Genomic DNA, 16,495 nt, shown 5'->3' with positions numbered 1-16,495 from the left:
TGAGCTTTCTGTGGCTTTATGTGGCTTTTCGTGGCCTTTTTGTGGCCTTCTATGGCCTTCCGTGGCTTTTTTTGAGCTTTCTGTGGCTTTCTGTGGATTTCTGTGGATTTTCGTGGCCTTTTTGTGGCTTTTTGTGGCCATTCTGTGGCCTTCCGTTGCCTTCCGTGGCTTTCCGTGGCCTTCCGTGGCCTTTCTGTGGCCTTCCGTGGCTTTTCTTGGACTTTCTGTGGCTTTCCGTGGCTTTTCGTGGCTTTCCGTGGCCTTCCGTGGCCTTCCGTGGCTTTCTGTGGCCTTCTATGGCCTTCCGTGGCTTTTATTGGGCTTTCTGTGGCTTTCCGTGGCCTTCCGTGGCTTTCTGTGGCCTTCTATGGCCTTCCGTGGCTTTTCTATGGCTTTCCGTGGCTTTCCGTGGCCTTCCATGGCTTTCCGTGGTTTTCCATGAGGCTTTCTGTGGGGCTTTCCGTGGCTTTACTTGGGCTTTCTGTGAGGCTTTCCGTGGCTTTACTTGGGCATTCTGTGGAGCTTTTTGTGGCTTTACTTGGGCTTTCTGTGGGGCTTTCCGTGGCGTTACTTGGGCTTTCTGTGAGGCTTTCCGTGGCTTTACTTGGGCTTTCTGTGGGGCTTTCCGTGGCTTTACTTGGGCTTTCTGTGAGGCTTTCCGTGGCTTTACTTGAGGCTTTCTGTGGGGCTTTCCGTGGCTTTACTTGGGCTTTCTGTGGGGCTCTCCGTGGCTTTACTTGGGCTTTCTGTGGGGCTTTCCGTGGCTTTACTTGGGCTTTCTGTGGGACTTTCCGTGGCTTTACTTGAGGTTTCTGTGAGGCTTTCCGTGGCTTTACTTGGGCTTTCTGTGGGGCTTTCCGTGGCTTTACTTGAGGTTTCTGTGGCTTTTCTTGGGCTTACTGTGGCTTTCTGTGGCTTTTTGTGGCCATTCTGTGGCTTTCCGTGGCTTTTCGTGGCTTTTCGTGGCTTTCTGTGGCCTTCTGTGGCCTTCCGTGGCCTTCCGTGGCCTTTCTGTGGCCTTCTATGGCCTTCCGTGGCTTTTTTCTTGAGCTTTCTGTGGCTTTCTGTGGCCTTCCGTGGCTTTCCGTGGCTTTTCTATGGCTTTCCGTCGCTTTCCGTGGCCTTCCGTGGCTTTCCGTGGTTTTCCATGAGGCTTTCTGTGGGGCTTTCCGTGGTTTTCCATGAGGCTTTCTGTGGGGCTTTCCGTGGCTTTACTTGGGCTTTCTGTGGGGCTTTCCGTGGCTTTACTTGGGCTTTCTGTGGGGCTTGCCGTTGCTTTACGTGGGCTTTCTGTGAGGCTTTCCGTGGCTTTACTTGGGCTTTCTGTGAGGCTTTCCGTGGCTTTGCTTGAGGTTTCTGTGAGGCTTTCCGTGGCTTTACTTGGGCTTTCTGTGAGGCTTTCCGTGGCTTTACTTGAGGTTTCTGTGAGGCTTTCCGTGGCTTTACTTCGGCTTTCTGTGAGGCTTTCCGTGGCTTTACTTGGGCTTTCTGTGGGGCTTTCCGTGGCTTTACTTGAGGTTTCTGTGAGGCTTTCCGTGGCTTTACTTGAGGCTTTCTGTGGGGCTTTCCGTGGCTTTACTTGGGCTTTCTGTGGGGTCTTTCCGTGGTTTTCCATGAGGCTTTCTGTAGGGCTTTCCGTGGCTTTACTTGGGCTTTCTGTGGGGCTTTCCGTGGCTTTACTTGAGGTTTCTGTAGGGCTTTCCGTGGCTTTACTTGAGGCTTTCTGTGGGGCTTTCCGTGGCTTTACTTGGGCTTTCTGTGGGGTCTTTCCGTGGTTTTCCATGAGGCTTTCTGTAGGGCTTTCCGTGGCTTTACTTGGGCTTTCTGTGGGGCTTTCCGTGGCTTTACTTGAGGTTTCTGTAGGGCTTTCCGTGGCTTTACTTGGGCTTTCTGTGGGGCTTTCCGTGGCTTTACTTGAGGTTTCTGTGAGGCTTTCCGTGGCTTTACTTGAGGTTTATGTGGGCCTTTCCGTGGCCTTCTGTGGCTTTCTGTGGCCTTCAATGGCCTTCCGTGGCTTTTCTTGAGCTTTCTGTGGCTTTCTGTGGATTTTTGTGGATTTTCGTGGCCTTTTTGTCGCTTTTCGTGGCTTTCTATGGCTTTCCGTGGCCTTCCGTGGCCTTCCGTGGCTTTCCGTGGCCTTCCGTGGCTTTACTTGAGGTTTCTGTGGGGCTTTCCGTCGCTTTACTTGTGGTTTCTGTGAGGCCTCTGTGATGATGATGATGGTGGTGGTGGTGGTGATGATGGTGATGATGATGGTGGTGTCGGTGATTCCCTCTGACGATGTCACACGGTGGCTTGGGAGATGTTCACAACCTTCACCAGCTATACGGGAGGTTCTTGTTATTGTTGTGGCTTTGCTCTCTCGTGCTGTACCCGTATACTACACTATGCAATACACTACTTTACACTACACTACTTTACACTACACTACACACTACACTACTTTACACTACACGCTACACTACTTTACACCTCACTATACACTACTTTACACTACACTACTACACTACACTATACACTACACTATACACTACACTATACACTACACTATATACTACACTATACACTACACTATACATTACACTATACACTGTACACTACACTATACACTACACTATACATTACACTATACACTGTACACTACACTATACACTACACTATACATTACACTATACACTGTACACTACACTATACACTACACTATACACTACGCTTGTGTGTGTGGACCGCCTTGACACTGCCCTCCCCCTGCTGCTACTACTGCTGCTACTACTGCTGCTACTACTACTACTACTGCTGCTGCTACTACTACTACTACTGCTACAACTACCACTACTGCTGCTGCTACCGCTACTACTGCTACTACTACTGCTACCGCTACTGCTACCTCTACTGCTACCTCTACCGCTGCTGCTACTACTGCTGCTACTACTGCTACTGCTACCTCTACTGCTACCTCTACCACTGCTGCTACTACTGCTGCTACTACTGCTACTGCTACCTCTACTGCTACCTCTACTGCTACCTCTACTGCTACCTCTACTGCTACCTTTACTGCTACCTCTACTGCTACTGCTGCTGCTACTACTGCTACCTCTACTGCTACCTCTACTGCTACCTCTACTGCTACTGCTACTGCTGCTACTACTGCTACTACTACTACTGCTACCTCTACTACTACTGCTGCTACTACCACTTCTACTGCTGGTACTGCTGCTACTACTGCTACTACTACTGCTGCTGATACTACTGCTGCTACTACTACTGCTACCACTACTACTACTGCTACTACTACTGCTACTACTACTGCTACTGCTACCTCTACTACTACTACTACCTCTACTACTACTACCTCTACTGCTCCTGCTACCGCTGCTGCTGCTGCTGCTACCTCTGCTGCAGGCTCTACGACGGAGGAGGAGTTCTTCGAGGCATCTGACTCCTTCCCGTCGGGGGCGGCCGTGGGTCACGTGACCAACTCCTCCTCCCTTGGTGACGACGTAGTGGCGGCCATGGGTCACGTGACCAACTCCTCCGTTGTTGGTGATGACGTAGTGGCGGCCGTGGGTCACGTGACCAACACCACCGTTGTTGGCGATGACGTAGTGGCGGCCGTGGGTCACGTGACCAACTCCTCCTCCGTTGTTGGTGACGACGTAGTGGCGGCCGTGGGTCACGTGACCAACTCCACCGTTGGTGACGACGTAGTGGCGGCCATGGGTCACGTGACCAACACCACCGTTGTTGGTGACGACGTAGTGGCGGCCGTGGGTCACGTGACCAACTCCTCCGTTGTTGGTGACGACGTAGTGGCGGCCGTGGGTCACGTGACCAACACCACCGTTGTTGGCGATGACGTAGTGGCGGCCGTGGGTCACGTGACCAACTCCTCCTCCGTTGTTGGTGACGACGTAGTGGCGGCCGTGGGTCACATGACCAACTCCTCCGTTGTTGGTGATGACGTAGTGGCGGCCGTGGGTCACGTGACCAACACCACCGTTGTTGGTGATGACGTAGTGGCGGCCGTGGGTCACGTGACCAACTCCTCCGTTGTTGGTGACGACGTAGTGGCGGCCGTGGGTCACGTGACCAACTCCTCCTCCGTTGGTGACGACGTAGTGGCGGCCCTGGGTCACGTGACCAACTCCTCCTGCGTTGGTGATGACGTAGTGGCGGCTCTGGGTCACGTGACCAACTCCTCCGTTGTTGGCGACGTAGTGGCGGCCGTGGGTCACATGACCAAGTCCTCCATTGGTGACGACATAGTGGCGGCCGTGGGTCACATGACCAACTCCTCCGTTGTTGGCGAAGATGTAGTGGCGGCCGTGGGTCACGTGACCAACTCCTCCTCCGTTGTTGGCGAAGATGTAGTGGCGGCCGTGGGTCACATGACCAAGTCCTCCGTTGTTGGTGATGACGACGTAGTGGCGGCCCTGGGTCACGTGACCAACTCCACCGTTGGTGACGACGTAGTGGCGGCCGTGGGTCACGTGACCAACTCCTCCATTGTTGGTGATGACGTAGTGGCGGCCGTGGGTCACGTGACCAACTTCTCCATTGTTGGTGACGACGTAGTGGCGGCCGTGGGTCACGTGACCAACTCCTCCATTGTTGGTGATGACGACGTAGTGGCGGCCGTGGGTCACGTGACCAACTCCACCGTTGGTGACGACGTAGTGGCGGCCGTGGGTCACGTGACCAACTCCTCCTCCGTTGTTGGTGACGACGTAGTGGCGGCCGTGGGTCACGTGACCAACTCCTCCGTTGTTGGTGATGACGACGTAGTGGCGGCCGTGGGTCACGTGACCAACACCACAAACTCCTCCTCCTCCTCCTACTGCTCAGCCATCGCCGCCGGCGACGACGACGACGACGGACCAATCGCGGGCCAGGATCCCGGCCGGGTGACGGGTGGCTCGGAGTTAGGGGGGCGGAGCGACCGCGGGGCCGAAGGTCGCGGGGGTCTGGAGGTCGAAGGTCGCGGAGGCTCTGGGCGGGTCGAGGGGCGGGGCCGTCGCCGGGTCAAGGGTCAATACGGGGGCCGGGCCGGCGATGGAGGCGACTTGGTGGAGGAGGTGGAGGAGGAGGTGGAGGAGGAGGAGGAGGAGGAGGAGGAGGTGGAGGAGGAGGACGAGGAGGAGGAGGAGGAGGAGGAGGAGGAGGAGGAGGAGGAGGACGAGGAGGAGGAGGAGGAGGAGGAGGTTGTGGAGGAGGATGGAGGGGGGAGGAGAAGGAGGAGGATGAGGAGGAGGATGAGGAGGAGCAGCGATGGGGACTGTGTTGGTGACGTCACGAGCAGGGAGGATGGTGGTGAGGGTGGTGGTGAGGGTGGTGGTGGTGAGGGTGGTGGTGGTGGTGGTGAGGGTGGTGGTGAGGGTGGTGGTGGTGGTGGTGGTGAAGGTGGTGAGGGTGGTGGTGGTGGTGAGGGTGGTGGTGGTGGTGGTGGTGAGGGTGGTGGTGGTGAGGGTGGTGGTGGTGGTGAGGGTGGTGGTGGTGGTGAGGGTGGTGGTGAGGGTGGTGGTGAGGGTGGTGGTGAGGGTGGTGGTGGTGGTGGTGAGGGTGGTGGTGAGGGTGGTGGTGGTGAGGGTGGTGGTGGTGGTGAGGGTGGTGGTGGTGAGGGTGGTGGTGGTGGTGAGGGTGGTGGTGGTGAGGGTGGTGGTGGTGGTGAGGGTGGTGGTGGTGGTGAGGGTGGTGGTGAGGGTGGTGGTGGTGGTGGTGAGGGTGGTGGTGAGGGTGGTGGTGAGCAGCCTGACCTGGTGGGACTCCTTCACCGCGTGCCACAGCTGATGGAGAAGTTCGACCACGTGGTGGAGATGCTGACTCAGCTGCAGGTGAGTGGGTGGGTGGGTGAGTGGGTGGGTGAGTGGGTGAGTGGGTGAGTGGGTGGGTGAGTGGGTGGGTGGGTGGGTGAGTGGGTGGGTGGGTGGGTGGCTGGGTGAGTGGGTGGCTGGGTGAGTGGGTGAGTGGGTGGGTGAATGAGTGGGTGGGTGGGTGAGTGAGTGAGTGTGTGGGTGGGTGGGTGAGTGAGTGGGTGGGTGGGTGAGTGAGTGGGTGGGTGAGTGGGTGGGTGGGTGAGTGGGTGAGTGGGTGGGTGGGTGGGTGAGTGAGTGGGTGGGTGGGTGAGTGGGTGGGTGGGTGAGTGAGTGGGTGGGTGGGTGGGTGGGTGAGTGGGTGGGTGGGTGGGTGAGTGGGTGGGTGGGTTTGTGGGTGAGTGGGTGGGTGAGTGGGTGGGTGGGTGGGTGAGTGAGTGAGTGAGTGGGTGGGTGGGTGAGTGAGTGAGTGGGTGGGTGGGTGGGTGAGTGGGTGGGTGGGTGAGTGGGTGGGTGGGTGAGTGAGTGAGTGGGTGGGTGGGTGAGTGGGTGGCTGGGTGAGTGGGTGAGTGGGTGAGTGGGTGGGTGGGTGAGTGAGTGAGTGGGTGGGTGGGTGAGTGAGTGGGTGGGTGAGTGAGTGAGTGGAGTGGGTGAGTGGGTGGGTTGGTGAGTGGGTGGGTGGTTGAGTGGGTGGCTGGGTGAGTGGGTGCCTGGGTGAGTGGGTGGCTGGGTGAGTGGGTAGCTGGGTGGGTGAGTGATTGAGTGACTGACTGACTGAGTGAGTGACTGACTGTGTGAGAGACTGAGTGAGTGACTGAGTGACTGACTGGCTGACTGCCTGACTGAGTGACTGACTGAGTGACTTTCTGAGTGACTGAGGGAGTGACTGACTGAGGGAGTGACTGACTGATGACTGAGTGAGGGACTGAGTGACTGGCTGATTGACTGACTGCCTGACTGAGTGGCTGACTGACTGAGTGACTGACTGAGTGACTGACTGAGTGACTGAGTGACTGACTGAGTGACTGAGTGACTGACTGACTGAATGACTGAGTGACTGAGTGACTGAGTGACTGACTGACTGACTGAGTGGCTGACTGACTGAGTGACTAAATGACTGAGTGACTGAGTGACTGACTGAGTGACTGACTGAGTGACGGAGTGACTGACTGAGTGACTAACTGAGTGACTGACTGAGTGACTGACTGAGTCTCCCACTATCACCCGCCCTGCCACACAGACAATGGAATCCGAGTTCAAGGCTTTCAAACAACAGGTTGAGCTGATGGTCACGCGACAACAACAACAACAACAACGTCATCAACATCAAAAACAACATCAACAACAACAACGTCATCAACAACAACAACGTCATCAACAACAACAACAACATCAACAACAACATCAACAACAACAACGTCATCAACATCAACAACGTCGTCGGAACGATAGCAGCCTCATCATCGGCTCCACCTCCCCACCAGGAGCAGCATCATCATCATCAGCATCATCATCATCAGCATCATCATCAGCAGCAGTAGCAGCATCATCATCAGCAGTAGTATCATCATCATCAGTAGTATCATCATCAGCAGCAGTAGTATCATCAGCAGCATCATCATTAGAAGCAGCATCATCATCAGCAGCATCATCATCAGCAGCAGCATCATCAGCAGCAACAGCATCAGCAGCAGCATCATCAGCAGCAGCATCATCAGCAGGAGCTATGTGCCGAAGTGACAGGATGTGATGGAGGTGAGAGAGGGTGGAGAGAGATGCATCACTCAGCGCACTTCATGAAACACATCACTCACTCCGTCATCATCTAACGTGTCTCTGTCTGTCTCTGTCTGTGTCTCTGTCTCTCTCCCCGTGTCTCTCTCTGTCTCTCACCCCGTGTCTGTCTCTCACCCCGTGTCTCTGTCTGTCTCTCTCCCCGTGTCTGTCTCTCTCCCCGTGTCTCTCTCTATCTCCCCGTGTCTCTCTGTCTCTCACCCCGTGTCTCTCTCTCTCCCCGTGTCTCTCTCTGTCTCTCACCCCGTGTCTCTCTCTCTCCCCGTGTTTCTCTCTCACCCCGTGTCTCTCTCACCCCGTCTCTCTCTCTCCCCGTGTCTCTCTCTCCCCGTGTCTCTCTCTCCCCGTGTCTCTCTCCCCGTGTCTCTCTCCCCGTGTCTCTCTCTGTCTCTCACCCCGTGTCTGTCTCTCACCCCGTGTCTCTGTCTGTCTCTCTCCCCGTGTCTGTCTCTCTCCCCGTGTCTCTCTCTATCTCCCCGTGTCTCTCTGTCTCTCACCCCGTGTCTCTCTCTCTCCCCGTGTCTCTCTCTGTCTCTCACCCCGTGTCTCTCTCTCTCCCCGTGTTTCTCTCTCACCCCGTGTCTCTCTCACCCCGTCTCTCTCTCTCCCCGTGTCTCTCTCTCCCCGTGTCTCTCTCTCCCCGTGTCTCTCTCCCCGTGTCTCTCACCCCGTGTCTCTCCCCGTGTCTCTCTCCCCGTGTCTCTCTCTGTCTCTCACCCCGTGTCTCTCTCTACCCGTGTCTCTCTCCCCGTGTCTCTCTCTGTCTCTCACCCCGTGTCTCTCTCTCTCTCTCCCCGTGTTTCTCTCTCACCCCGTGTCTCTCTCTCCCCGTCTCTCTCTCTCCCCGTGTCTCTCCCCGTGTCTCTCTCCCCGTGTCTCTCTCCCCGTGTCTCTCTCCCCGTGTCTCTCACCCCGTGTCTCTCTCTCCCCGTGTCTCTCTCTCCCCGTGTCTCTCTCTCCCCGTGTCTCTCTCTCCCCGTGTCTCTCTCTCCCTGTGTCTCTCTCCCCGTGTCTCTCCGTGTCTCTCTCTCTCCGTGTCTCTCTCTCTCCCCGTGTCTCTCTCTCCCCGTGTGTCTCTCCCCGTGTCTCTCTCTCCCCGTGTCTCTCTCTCTCTCTCCCCGTGTCTCTCTCTCCCCGTGTCTCTCTCCCCGTGTCTCTCTCTCCCCGTGTCTCTCTCTCTCCCCGTGTCTCTCTCTCCCCGTGTGTATATCTCCCCGTGTCTCTCTCTCCCCGTGTCTCTCTCTCCCCATGTCTCTCTCTCCCAGTGTCTCTCTCTCCCGTGTCTCTCTCTCCCCGTGTCTCTCTCTCCCCGTGTTTCTCTCCCCGTGTCTCTCTCCCCGTGTCTCTCTCTCCGTGTCTCTCTCTCTCCCCGTGTCTCTCTCTCCCAGTGTCTCTCTCTCCCCGTGTGTCTCTCCCCGTGTCTCTCTCTCCCCGTGTGTCTCTCCCCATGTCTCTCTCTCCCCATGTCTCTCTCTCCCCGTGTCTCTCTCTCTCCCCGTGTCTCTCTCTCCCCGTGTCTCTCTCTCCCCGTGTCTCTCTCTCCCCGTGTGTGTCACTCTCTCCGTGTCTCTCTCTCCCCGTGTCTCTCTCCCCCCGTGTCTCTCTCCCCCCGTGTCTCTCTCTCCCCGTGTCTCTCTCTCCCCGTGTCTCTCTCCCCGTGTCTCTCTCTCCCCGTGTGTCTCTCTCTCTCCGTGTCTCTCTCTCCCCGTGTCTCTCTCTCCCCGTGTCTCTCTCCCCGTGTCTCTCTCTCTCCCCGTGTGTCTCTCTCTCCGTGTCTCTCTCCCCGTGTCTCTCTCCCCGTGTCTCTCTCTCTCCCCGTGTGTCTCTCTCTCTCTCCGTGTCTCTCTCTCCCCGTGTGTCTCTCCCCGTGTCTCGCTCTCTCCCCGTGTCTCTCTCTCCCCGTGTCTCTCCCCGTGTCTCTCTCTCCCCGTGTGTCTCTCTCCCCGTGTGTCTCTCTCTCTCCGTGTCTCTCTCTCCGTGTCTCTCTCTCCCCGTGTCTCTCTCTCTCTCCCCGTGTCTCTCTCCCCCCGTGTCTCTCTCTCCCCGTGTGTCTCTCTCTCCCCGTGTGTCTCTCTCTCCCCGTGGCTCTCACCCCGTGTCTCTCTATCCCCGTGTCTCTCTCTCCCCGTCTCTCTCTCTCCCCGTGTCTCTCTCTCCCCGTGTCTCTCTCTCCCCGTGTCTCTCTCTCCCCGTGTCTCTCTCTCCCCCCGTGTCTCTCTCCCCCCGTCTCTCTCTCCCCGTGTCTCTCTCCCCCCGTGTCTCTCTCCGTGTCTCTCTCCCCGTGTCTCTCTCTCTCCCCATGTGTCTCTCTCTCCATGTCTCTCTCTCCCCGTGTCTCTCTCCCCGTGTCTCTCTCTCTCTCGGTGTCTCTCTCTCTCCCCGTGTCTCTCTCTCCCCGTGTGTCTCTCTCTCTCCGTGTCTCTCTCTCCCCGTGTGTCTCTCTCTCCCCGTGTGTCTCTCTCTCCCCGTGTGTCTCTCTCTCTCTGTGTGTCTCTCTCTCCCTGTGTCTCTATCTCCCCGTGTCTCTCTCCGTGTCTCTCTCTCTCTCCCCGTGTCTCTCTCTCCCCGTGTCTCTCTCTCCCCGTGTCTCTCTCTCTCCGTGTCTCTCTCCCCGTGTGTCTCTCTCTCCGTGTCTCTCTCTCCCCGTCTCTCTCTCCCCGTGTCTCTCTCTCTCCCCGTGTCTCTCTCTCCCCGTGTCTCTCTCTCTCCCCGTGTCTCTCTCCCCCCGTGTGTCTCTCCCCGTGTCTCAGTGACTCCGATGAACCGGGCTCCGCTTCAGTCCCTGCCAAGCTCCTCCTCCGTCTCTGCACTCGGTCCACTCAGCCTTAAATTCTGGGAATTAGAGAGGACTCCCCCGATGGAGGATGGTGGTGGTGATTGTGGTGATTGTGGTGGCGGTGATTGTGGTGGCAGTGATTGTGGTGGTGATGTTGATGGAGGTGATGGAGGTGGTGGTGGTGATTGTGGTGGCGGTGATGGTTGCGGTGATGGTGGTGGTGGTGGTGATTGTGGTGGCGGTTATGGTGGTGGCGGTGGTGGTGGTGGTGATGGTGGTGGTGATGGTGTCGGTGATGGTGGTGGTGATGATGGTGGTAAAGGTGGTGGTGGTGATGGTGGTGGTGATGGTGGTGGTGGTGTTGTATTTCACTAAGTAATCTAAGTTAGAAGTAGAGAATCCCAGTAATCAGATCGCTAGCTAGTCACATGACTAGGTGACCAGATTGGTGGCTATTTAGGTTACTATCTATTCAGATAATTAGATCATAAGATCGCTAGCTAGTCACATTGCTAGGTGACCAGATTAGTGGCTAATCAGGTTACTATCTATTCAGATAATTAGATAATCAGATAGCTAGCTAGTCACATTACTAGATGACCAGATTAGTGGCTATTCAGATTACGATCTATTCAGATAATTAGATAATCAGATCGCTAGCTAGTCACATTGCTAGCTGACCAGATTAGTGGCTATTCAGGTTAGTATCTATTCAGATAATTCGATAATCAGATCGCTAGCTAGTCACATTGCTAGGTGACCAGATTAGTGGCTATTTAGGTTACTATCTATTCAGATAATTAGATAATCAGATCGCTAGCTAGTCACATTACTAGGTGACCAGATTAGTGGCTAGTCACGTTACTATCTATTCAGATAATTAGATAATCAGATCACTAGCTAGTCACATTGCTAGGTGACCAGATTTGTGTGGCTATTCACGTTACTATCTATTCAGATAATTAGATAATCAGATCGCTAGCTAGTCACAATACTAGGTGGCCAGATTAGTGGCTATTCAGATTACTATCTATTCAGATAATTAGATAATCAGATCGCTAGCTAGTCACATTACTAGGTGACCAAATTAGTGGCTATTCACGTTACTATCTATTCAGATAATTAGATAATCAGATCGCTAGCTAGTCACATTACTAGGTGACCAGATTAGTGGCTAGTCACGTTACTATCTATTCAGATAATTAGATAATCAGATCACTAGCTAGTCACATTGCTAGGTGACCAGATTTGTGTGGCTATTCACGTTACTATCTATTCAGATAATTAGATAATCAGATCGCTAGCTAGTCACATTGCTAGTTGACCAGATTAGTGGCTATTCACGTTACTATCTATTCAGATAATTAGATAATCAGATCGATAGCTAGTCACATTACTAGTTGACCAGATTATTGGCTATTCAGCTTACTATCTATTCAGATAATTAGATAATCAGATGGCTAGCTAGTCACATTGCTAGCTGACCAGATTAGTGGCTAGTAAGGTTACTATCTATTCACATAATTAGATAATCAGATCGCTAGCTTGTCACATTGCTAGGTTACCAGATTAGTGGCTAGTCAGGTGACTATCTATTCAGATAATTAGATAATCAGATCGCTAGCTAGTCACATTGCTAGATGACCAGATTGGTGGCTATTTAGGTTACTATCTATTCAGATAATTAGATAATCAGATCGCTAGCTAGTCACAATACTAGGTGACCAGATTAGTGGCTATTTAGGTTACTATCTATTCAGATTATTAGATAATCAGATCGCTAGCTAGTCACATTGCTAGGTGACCAAATTAGTGGCTAGTCATGTTACTATCTATTCAGATAATTATATGATCAGATCGCTAGCCAGTCACATTGCTAGCTGACCAGATTAGTGGCTATTCACGTTACTATCTATTCAGATAATTAGATCATCAGATCGCTAGCTAGTCACATTACTAGCTGACCAGATTATTGGCTATTCACGTTACTATCTATTCAGATAATTAGATAATCAGATCGCTAGCTAGTCACATTGCTAGATGACCAGGTTAGTGGCTATTCAGATTACTATCTATTCAGATAATTAGATAATCAGATCGCTAGCTAGTCACATTACTAGGTGACCAGATTAGTGGCTTTTCAGGTTACTATCTATTCAGATAATTAGATAATCAGATGGCTAGCTAGTCACATTGCTAGGTTACCAGATTAGTGGCTAGTCACGTTACTATCTGTTCAGATAATTAGATAATCAGATCGCTAGCTAGTCACATTACTAGGTGACCAGATATTTGGCTATTCTAGTTACTATCTATTCAAATGATTAGATAATCAGATCGCTAGCTAGTCACATTACTAGGTTACCAAATTAGTGGCTATTCACGTTACTATCTATTCAGATAATTAGATAATCAGATCGCTAGCTAATCACAATACTAGGTTACCAGATTAGTGGCTAGTCACGTTACTATCTATTCAGATAATTAGATAATCAGATCGCTAGCTAGTCACATTACTAGGTGACCAGATTAGTGGCTAGTCACGTTACTATCTATTCAGATAATTAGATAATCAGATCGCTAGCTAGTCACCTTCGCTAGGTGACCAGGTTAGTGGCTATTCATGTTAATATATATTCAGATAATTAGATAATCAGATCGCTAGCTAGTCACTTGACTAGGTGACCAGATTAGTGGCTAGTCACGTTACTATCTATTCAGATAATTCGATAATCAGATCGCTAGCTAGTCACATTACTACCTGACCAGATTAGTGGCTATTCATGTTACTATCTATTCAGATAATTAGATAATCAGATCGCTAGCTAGTCACATTGCTAGCTGACCAGATTAGTGGCTCTTCAGGTTATTATCTATTCAGATAATTAGATAATCAGATCGCTAGCTAGTCACATTACTAGGTGTCCAGATTAGTGGATTTTCAGGTTACTATCTATTCAGATAATTAGATAATCAGATCGTTAGCTTGTCACATTACTAGGTGACCAGATTAGTGGCTATTTAGGTTACTATCTATTCAGATAATTAGATAATCAGATCGCTAGCTAGTCACATTACTACCTGACCAGATTAGTGGCTATTCAAGTTACTATCTATTCAGATAATTAGATAATCAGATCGCTAGCTAGTCACATTGCTAGCTGACCAGATTAGTGGCTCTTCAGGTTAGTATCTATTCAGATAATTAGATAATCAGATCGCTAGCTAGTCACATTGCTAGGTGACCAGAGATAATTGGCTAGTCAGATTACTATCTATTCAGCTAATTAGATAATCAGATCGCTAGCTTGTCACATTGCTAGCTGACCAGATTAGTGGGTATTCAGGTTACTATCTATTCAGATAATTAGATAATCAGATCGCTAGCTAGTCACATTACTAGGTTACCAAATTAGTGGCTATTCACGTTACTATCTATTCAGATAATTAGATAATCAGATCGCTAGCTAATCACAATACTAGGTTACCAGATTAGTGGCTAGTCACGTTACTATATATTCAGATAATTAGATAATCAGATCGCTAGCTAGTCACATTACTAGGTGACCAGATTAGTGGCTAGTCACGTTACTATCTATTCAGATAATTAGATAATCAGATCGCTAGCTAGTCGCATTGCTAGGTGACCAGGTTAGTGGCTATTTATGTTAATATATATTCAGATAATTAGATAATCAGATCGCTAGCTAGTCACATGACTAGGTGACCAGATTAGTGGCTATTCAGGTTAGTATTTATTCAGATAATTAGATAATCAGATCGCTAGCTAGTCACATTGCTAGGTGACCAGATCGGTGGCTATTTAGGTTACTATCTATTCAGATAATTAGATAATCAGATCGCTAGCTAGTCTCATTGCTAGGTGACCAGATTAGTGGCTATTCAGATTACTATCCAGATAATCAGATAATCAGATCGCTAGCTAGTCACATTGCTAGGTGACCAGATAAGTGGCTATTCTAGTTTCTATCTACTCAGATAATTAGATAATCAGATCGCTAGCTAGTCACATTGCTATCTGACCAGATTAGTGGCTATTTAGGTTACTATCTATTCTTATAATTAGATCATCTGATCACTAGCTAGTCACATTGCTAGGTGGCCAGATTAGTGGCTATTCATGTTACTATCTATTCAGATAATTAGATAATCAGATCGCTAACTAGTCACATTACTAGGTGACCAGATCAGTGGCTATTTAGGTTACTATCTATTCAGATAATTAGATAATCAGATCGCTAGCTAGTCACATTGCTAGGTGACCAGGTTAGTGGCTATTTAGGTTACTATCTATTCAGATAATTAGATAATCAGATCGCTAGCTAGTCACATTGCTAGCTGACCAGATTAGTGGCTATTTAGGTTACTCGCTATTCAGATAATTAGATAATCAGATCGCTAGCTAGTCACATTACTAGGTGACCAGATTAGTGGCTATTTAGGTTACTAGCTAGTCTTGTAAGTAGCTAATCAAATTACTGGCTAGTCATGTTACTAGCTAGTCAGATAACTAGCTCGTCAGTTTACTACGTCACCAGATTACTGGTTAATCAGATCACTAGTTATGTTACTAGGTGACGATCTTAATAGTCAGGTTACTAGCTAATCCCATAACTAGCCAGTAATGTTACTAGTTGTTCAGGCCACTGTATTAATCAGTAATCAGGCTATGAAAAGTAATCACTACTAGCTGGTCAGATTGTCAGGGTATCAGATCAATAGTTTAGCAGCTATTCAGATTACTCATACATCAGATGACTAGATTTATCAGGTAATCGGTTTACTGCGTAATCTAGCAATCAGATTACTAATCAATCAGATTGCTATATTATTGGGTAATCGGATTACTAGCGTATCAGGTATTTGGATTACTAATTAATAATATAACTAGATTATCAAGTAACTTGATTACTAGCGTATCAGGTAATCAAATTACTAATTAGCAACACGACTAGCCTATCAGGTAATCGGATTACTTGATTAGCCGGTAATCGGATTTTCTCGAGTGTCAGGTGATCAGATGACTAGTTAATGAACTTCACTTGGTGATGAGGTCACCGCATTCGCTCGGTCGTTAACGTTTCTCGGCAATCATGACTGGGTCCACTGCCCGTGCACTCGGATTACTTTTAATGGCAAAGTAACCAAAGGAAAACGGACGAATCGGGCTCGAAAGTAATCCGATTACATCGCCTTCATCGTTCGGATTACTTTGACCACGTGGAGCAGTCACATGACAGGGACTCTGCACTCTGATTGGTCCAGTTTTATAGTCCCCTTCCCCCTCCCCCCCGCCACTCTCTTCAAGGACCCCTTCCTCCTCCCTCCCCCCACCCCTTCGTTTCACAGGGGTCCTCAGGTCGATTTTTAGGTGGCCACGGAGATGAGGCAAAAAAAAGGGCTTTCTTTTTTTTTTAGGGTGTCTTGAGATACTGCCTGATGTAAAAGAGAATATATTATTATTATTGTTGTTATTATTATTAATATTATTTAGGGGGCTAAAAATACGTCCAATATTTTACGGAGGAGACTTCCTTTTAAAATCTCAACGAGGGCGGGCAGAGAAGCTTTATTATCGCGCGCGATATTTTTACTACGATGCCCTCAAGGTGTTTTGCTATAAATATTAAGACGATAAAGATTCGCCCGGCTTAGGGCTTAAGCAGTAGGTTAGTTAGCGAATGGTCTCAGAAAAAATATATATATCTGGAAACTATGCGTGTGTGTGTGTGTGCGTTATTTGGCGCTTATTACTACTAAGAATGATAAGGATTTTGCTATTAAATGGTGTTTCAAAGTGCAAGTTGTGTCTGTGTGTGTGTCTGTATTTGTCGTCGGGTGGCTGAAGCACAGCAGGTTGGCACAGTAGGGGGGCACAGGTGGTGCATCAGCCAGTCATCTCAGTCATCTCAGCCAGTCATCTCAGTCAGTCATCTCAGTCATCTCAGTCATCTCAGTCAGTCATCTCAGTCATCTCAGTCATCTCAGTCAGTCATCTCAGTCATCTCAGCCAGTCATCTCAGTCATCTATATCATCTCAGTCATCTCAGTCAGTCATCTCAGTCATCTCACCCATCTCAGTAAGTCATCTCAG

General features: G+C 50.5%; 1 protein-coding gene and 1 long non-coding RNA gene across 4 annotated transcripts in view; both read left to right on the top strand.

Annotated features, from left to right (window-relative positions):
- LOC142923264 (uncharacterized) overlaps nt 1-5,314 on the top strand; it is a 53,425-nt gene extending 48,111 nt beyond the window's left edge. Inside the window, exons 9-10 of the mRNA XM_076064293.1 lie at nt 3,403-5,117; nt 5,300-5,314. Coding sequence (XP_075920408.1) covers nt 3,403-5,117; nt 5,300-5,314 — 1,730 coding nt within the window. The remainder of the gene's footprint in view (nt 1-3,402; nt 5,118-5,299) is intronic.
- Nucleotides 5,315-5,680: 366 nt separating this feature from the next.
- Nucleotides 5,681-16,204, top strand: LOC116958766 (uncharacterized). 3 transcript variants are annotated; one of them, XR_012940651.1, is made up of 4 exons: nt 5,681-5,831; nt 7,051-7,565; nt 10,355-11,618; nt 11,701-16,204. It is a non-coding gene; the product is annotated as an uncharacterized LOC116958766 (long non-coding RNA). The 3 variants fall into 3 exon arrangements; XR_012940650.1 differs by having other exon boundaries at nt 10,355-12,660; nt 12,741-16,204; XR_012940649.1 differs by having other exon boundaries at nt 10,355-16,204.
- The last annotated feature ends 291 nt before the right edge of the window (nt 16,205-16,495 follow it).

Source organism: Petromyzon marinus, unplaced genomic scaffold (assembly GCF_048934315.1).
Source record: "Petromyzon marinus isolate PM22_M1 ecotype Great Lakes invasive population unplaced genomic scaffold, UKy_Petmar_22M1.pri1.0 PM_Scaffold_371, whole genome shotgun sequence".
In the NCBI taxonomy this organism is placed as follows: Eukaryota; Metazoa; Chordata; class Hyperoartia; order Petromyzontiformes; family Petromyzontidae; genus Petromyzon; species Petromyzon marinus.
The sequence above is the reverse complement of the archived record's forward strand: the minus strand, read 5'-3'. Positions and strand labels throughout refer to the sequence as shown.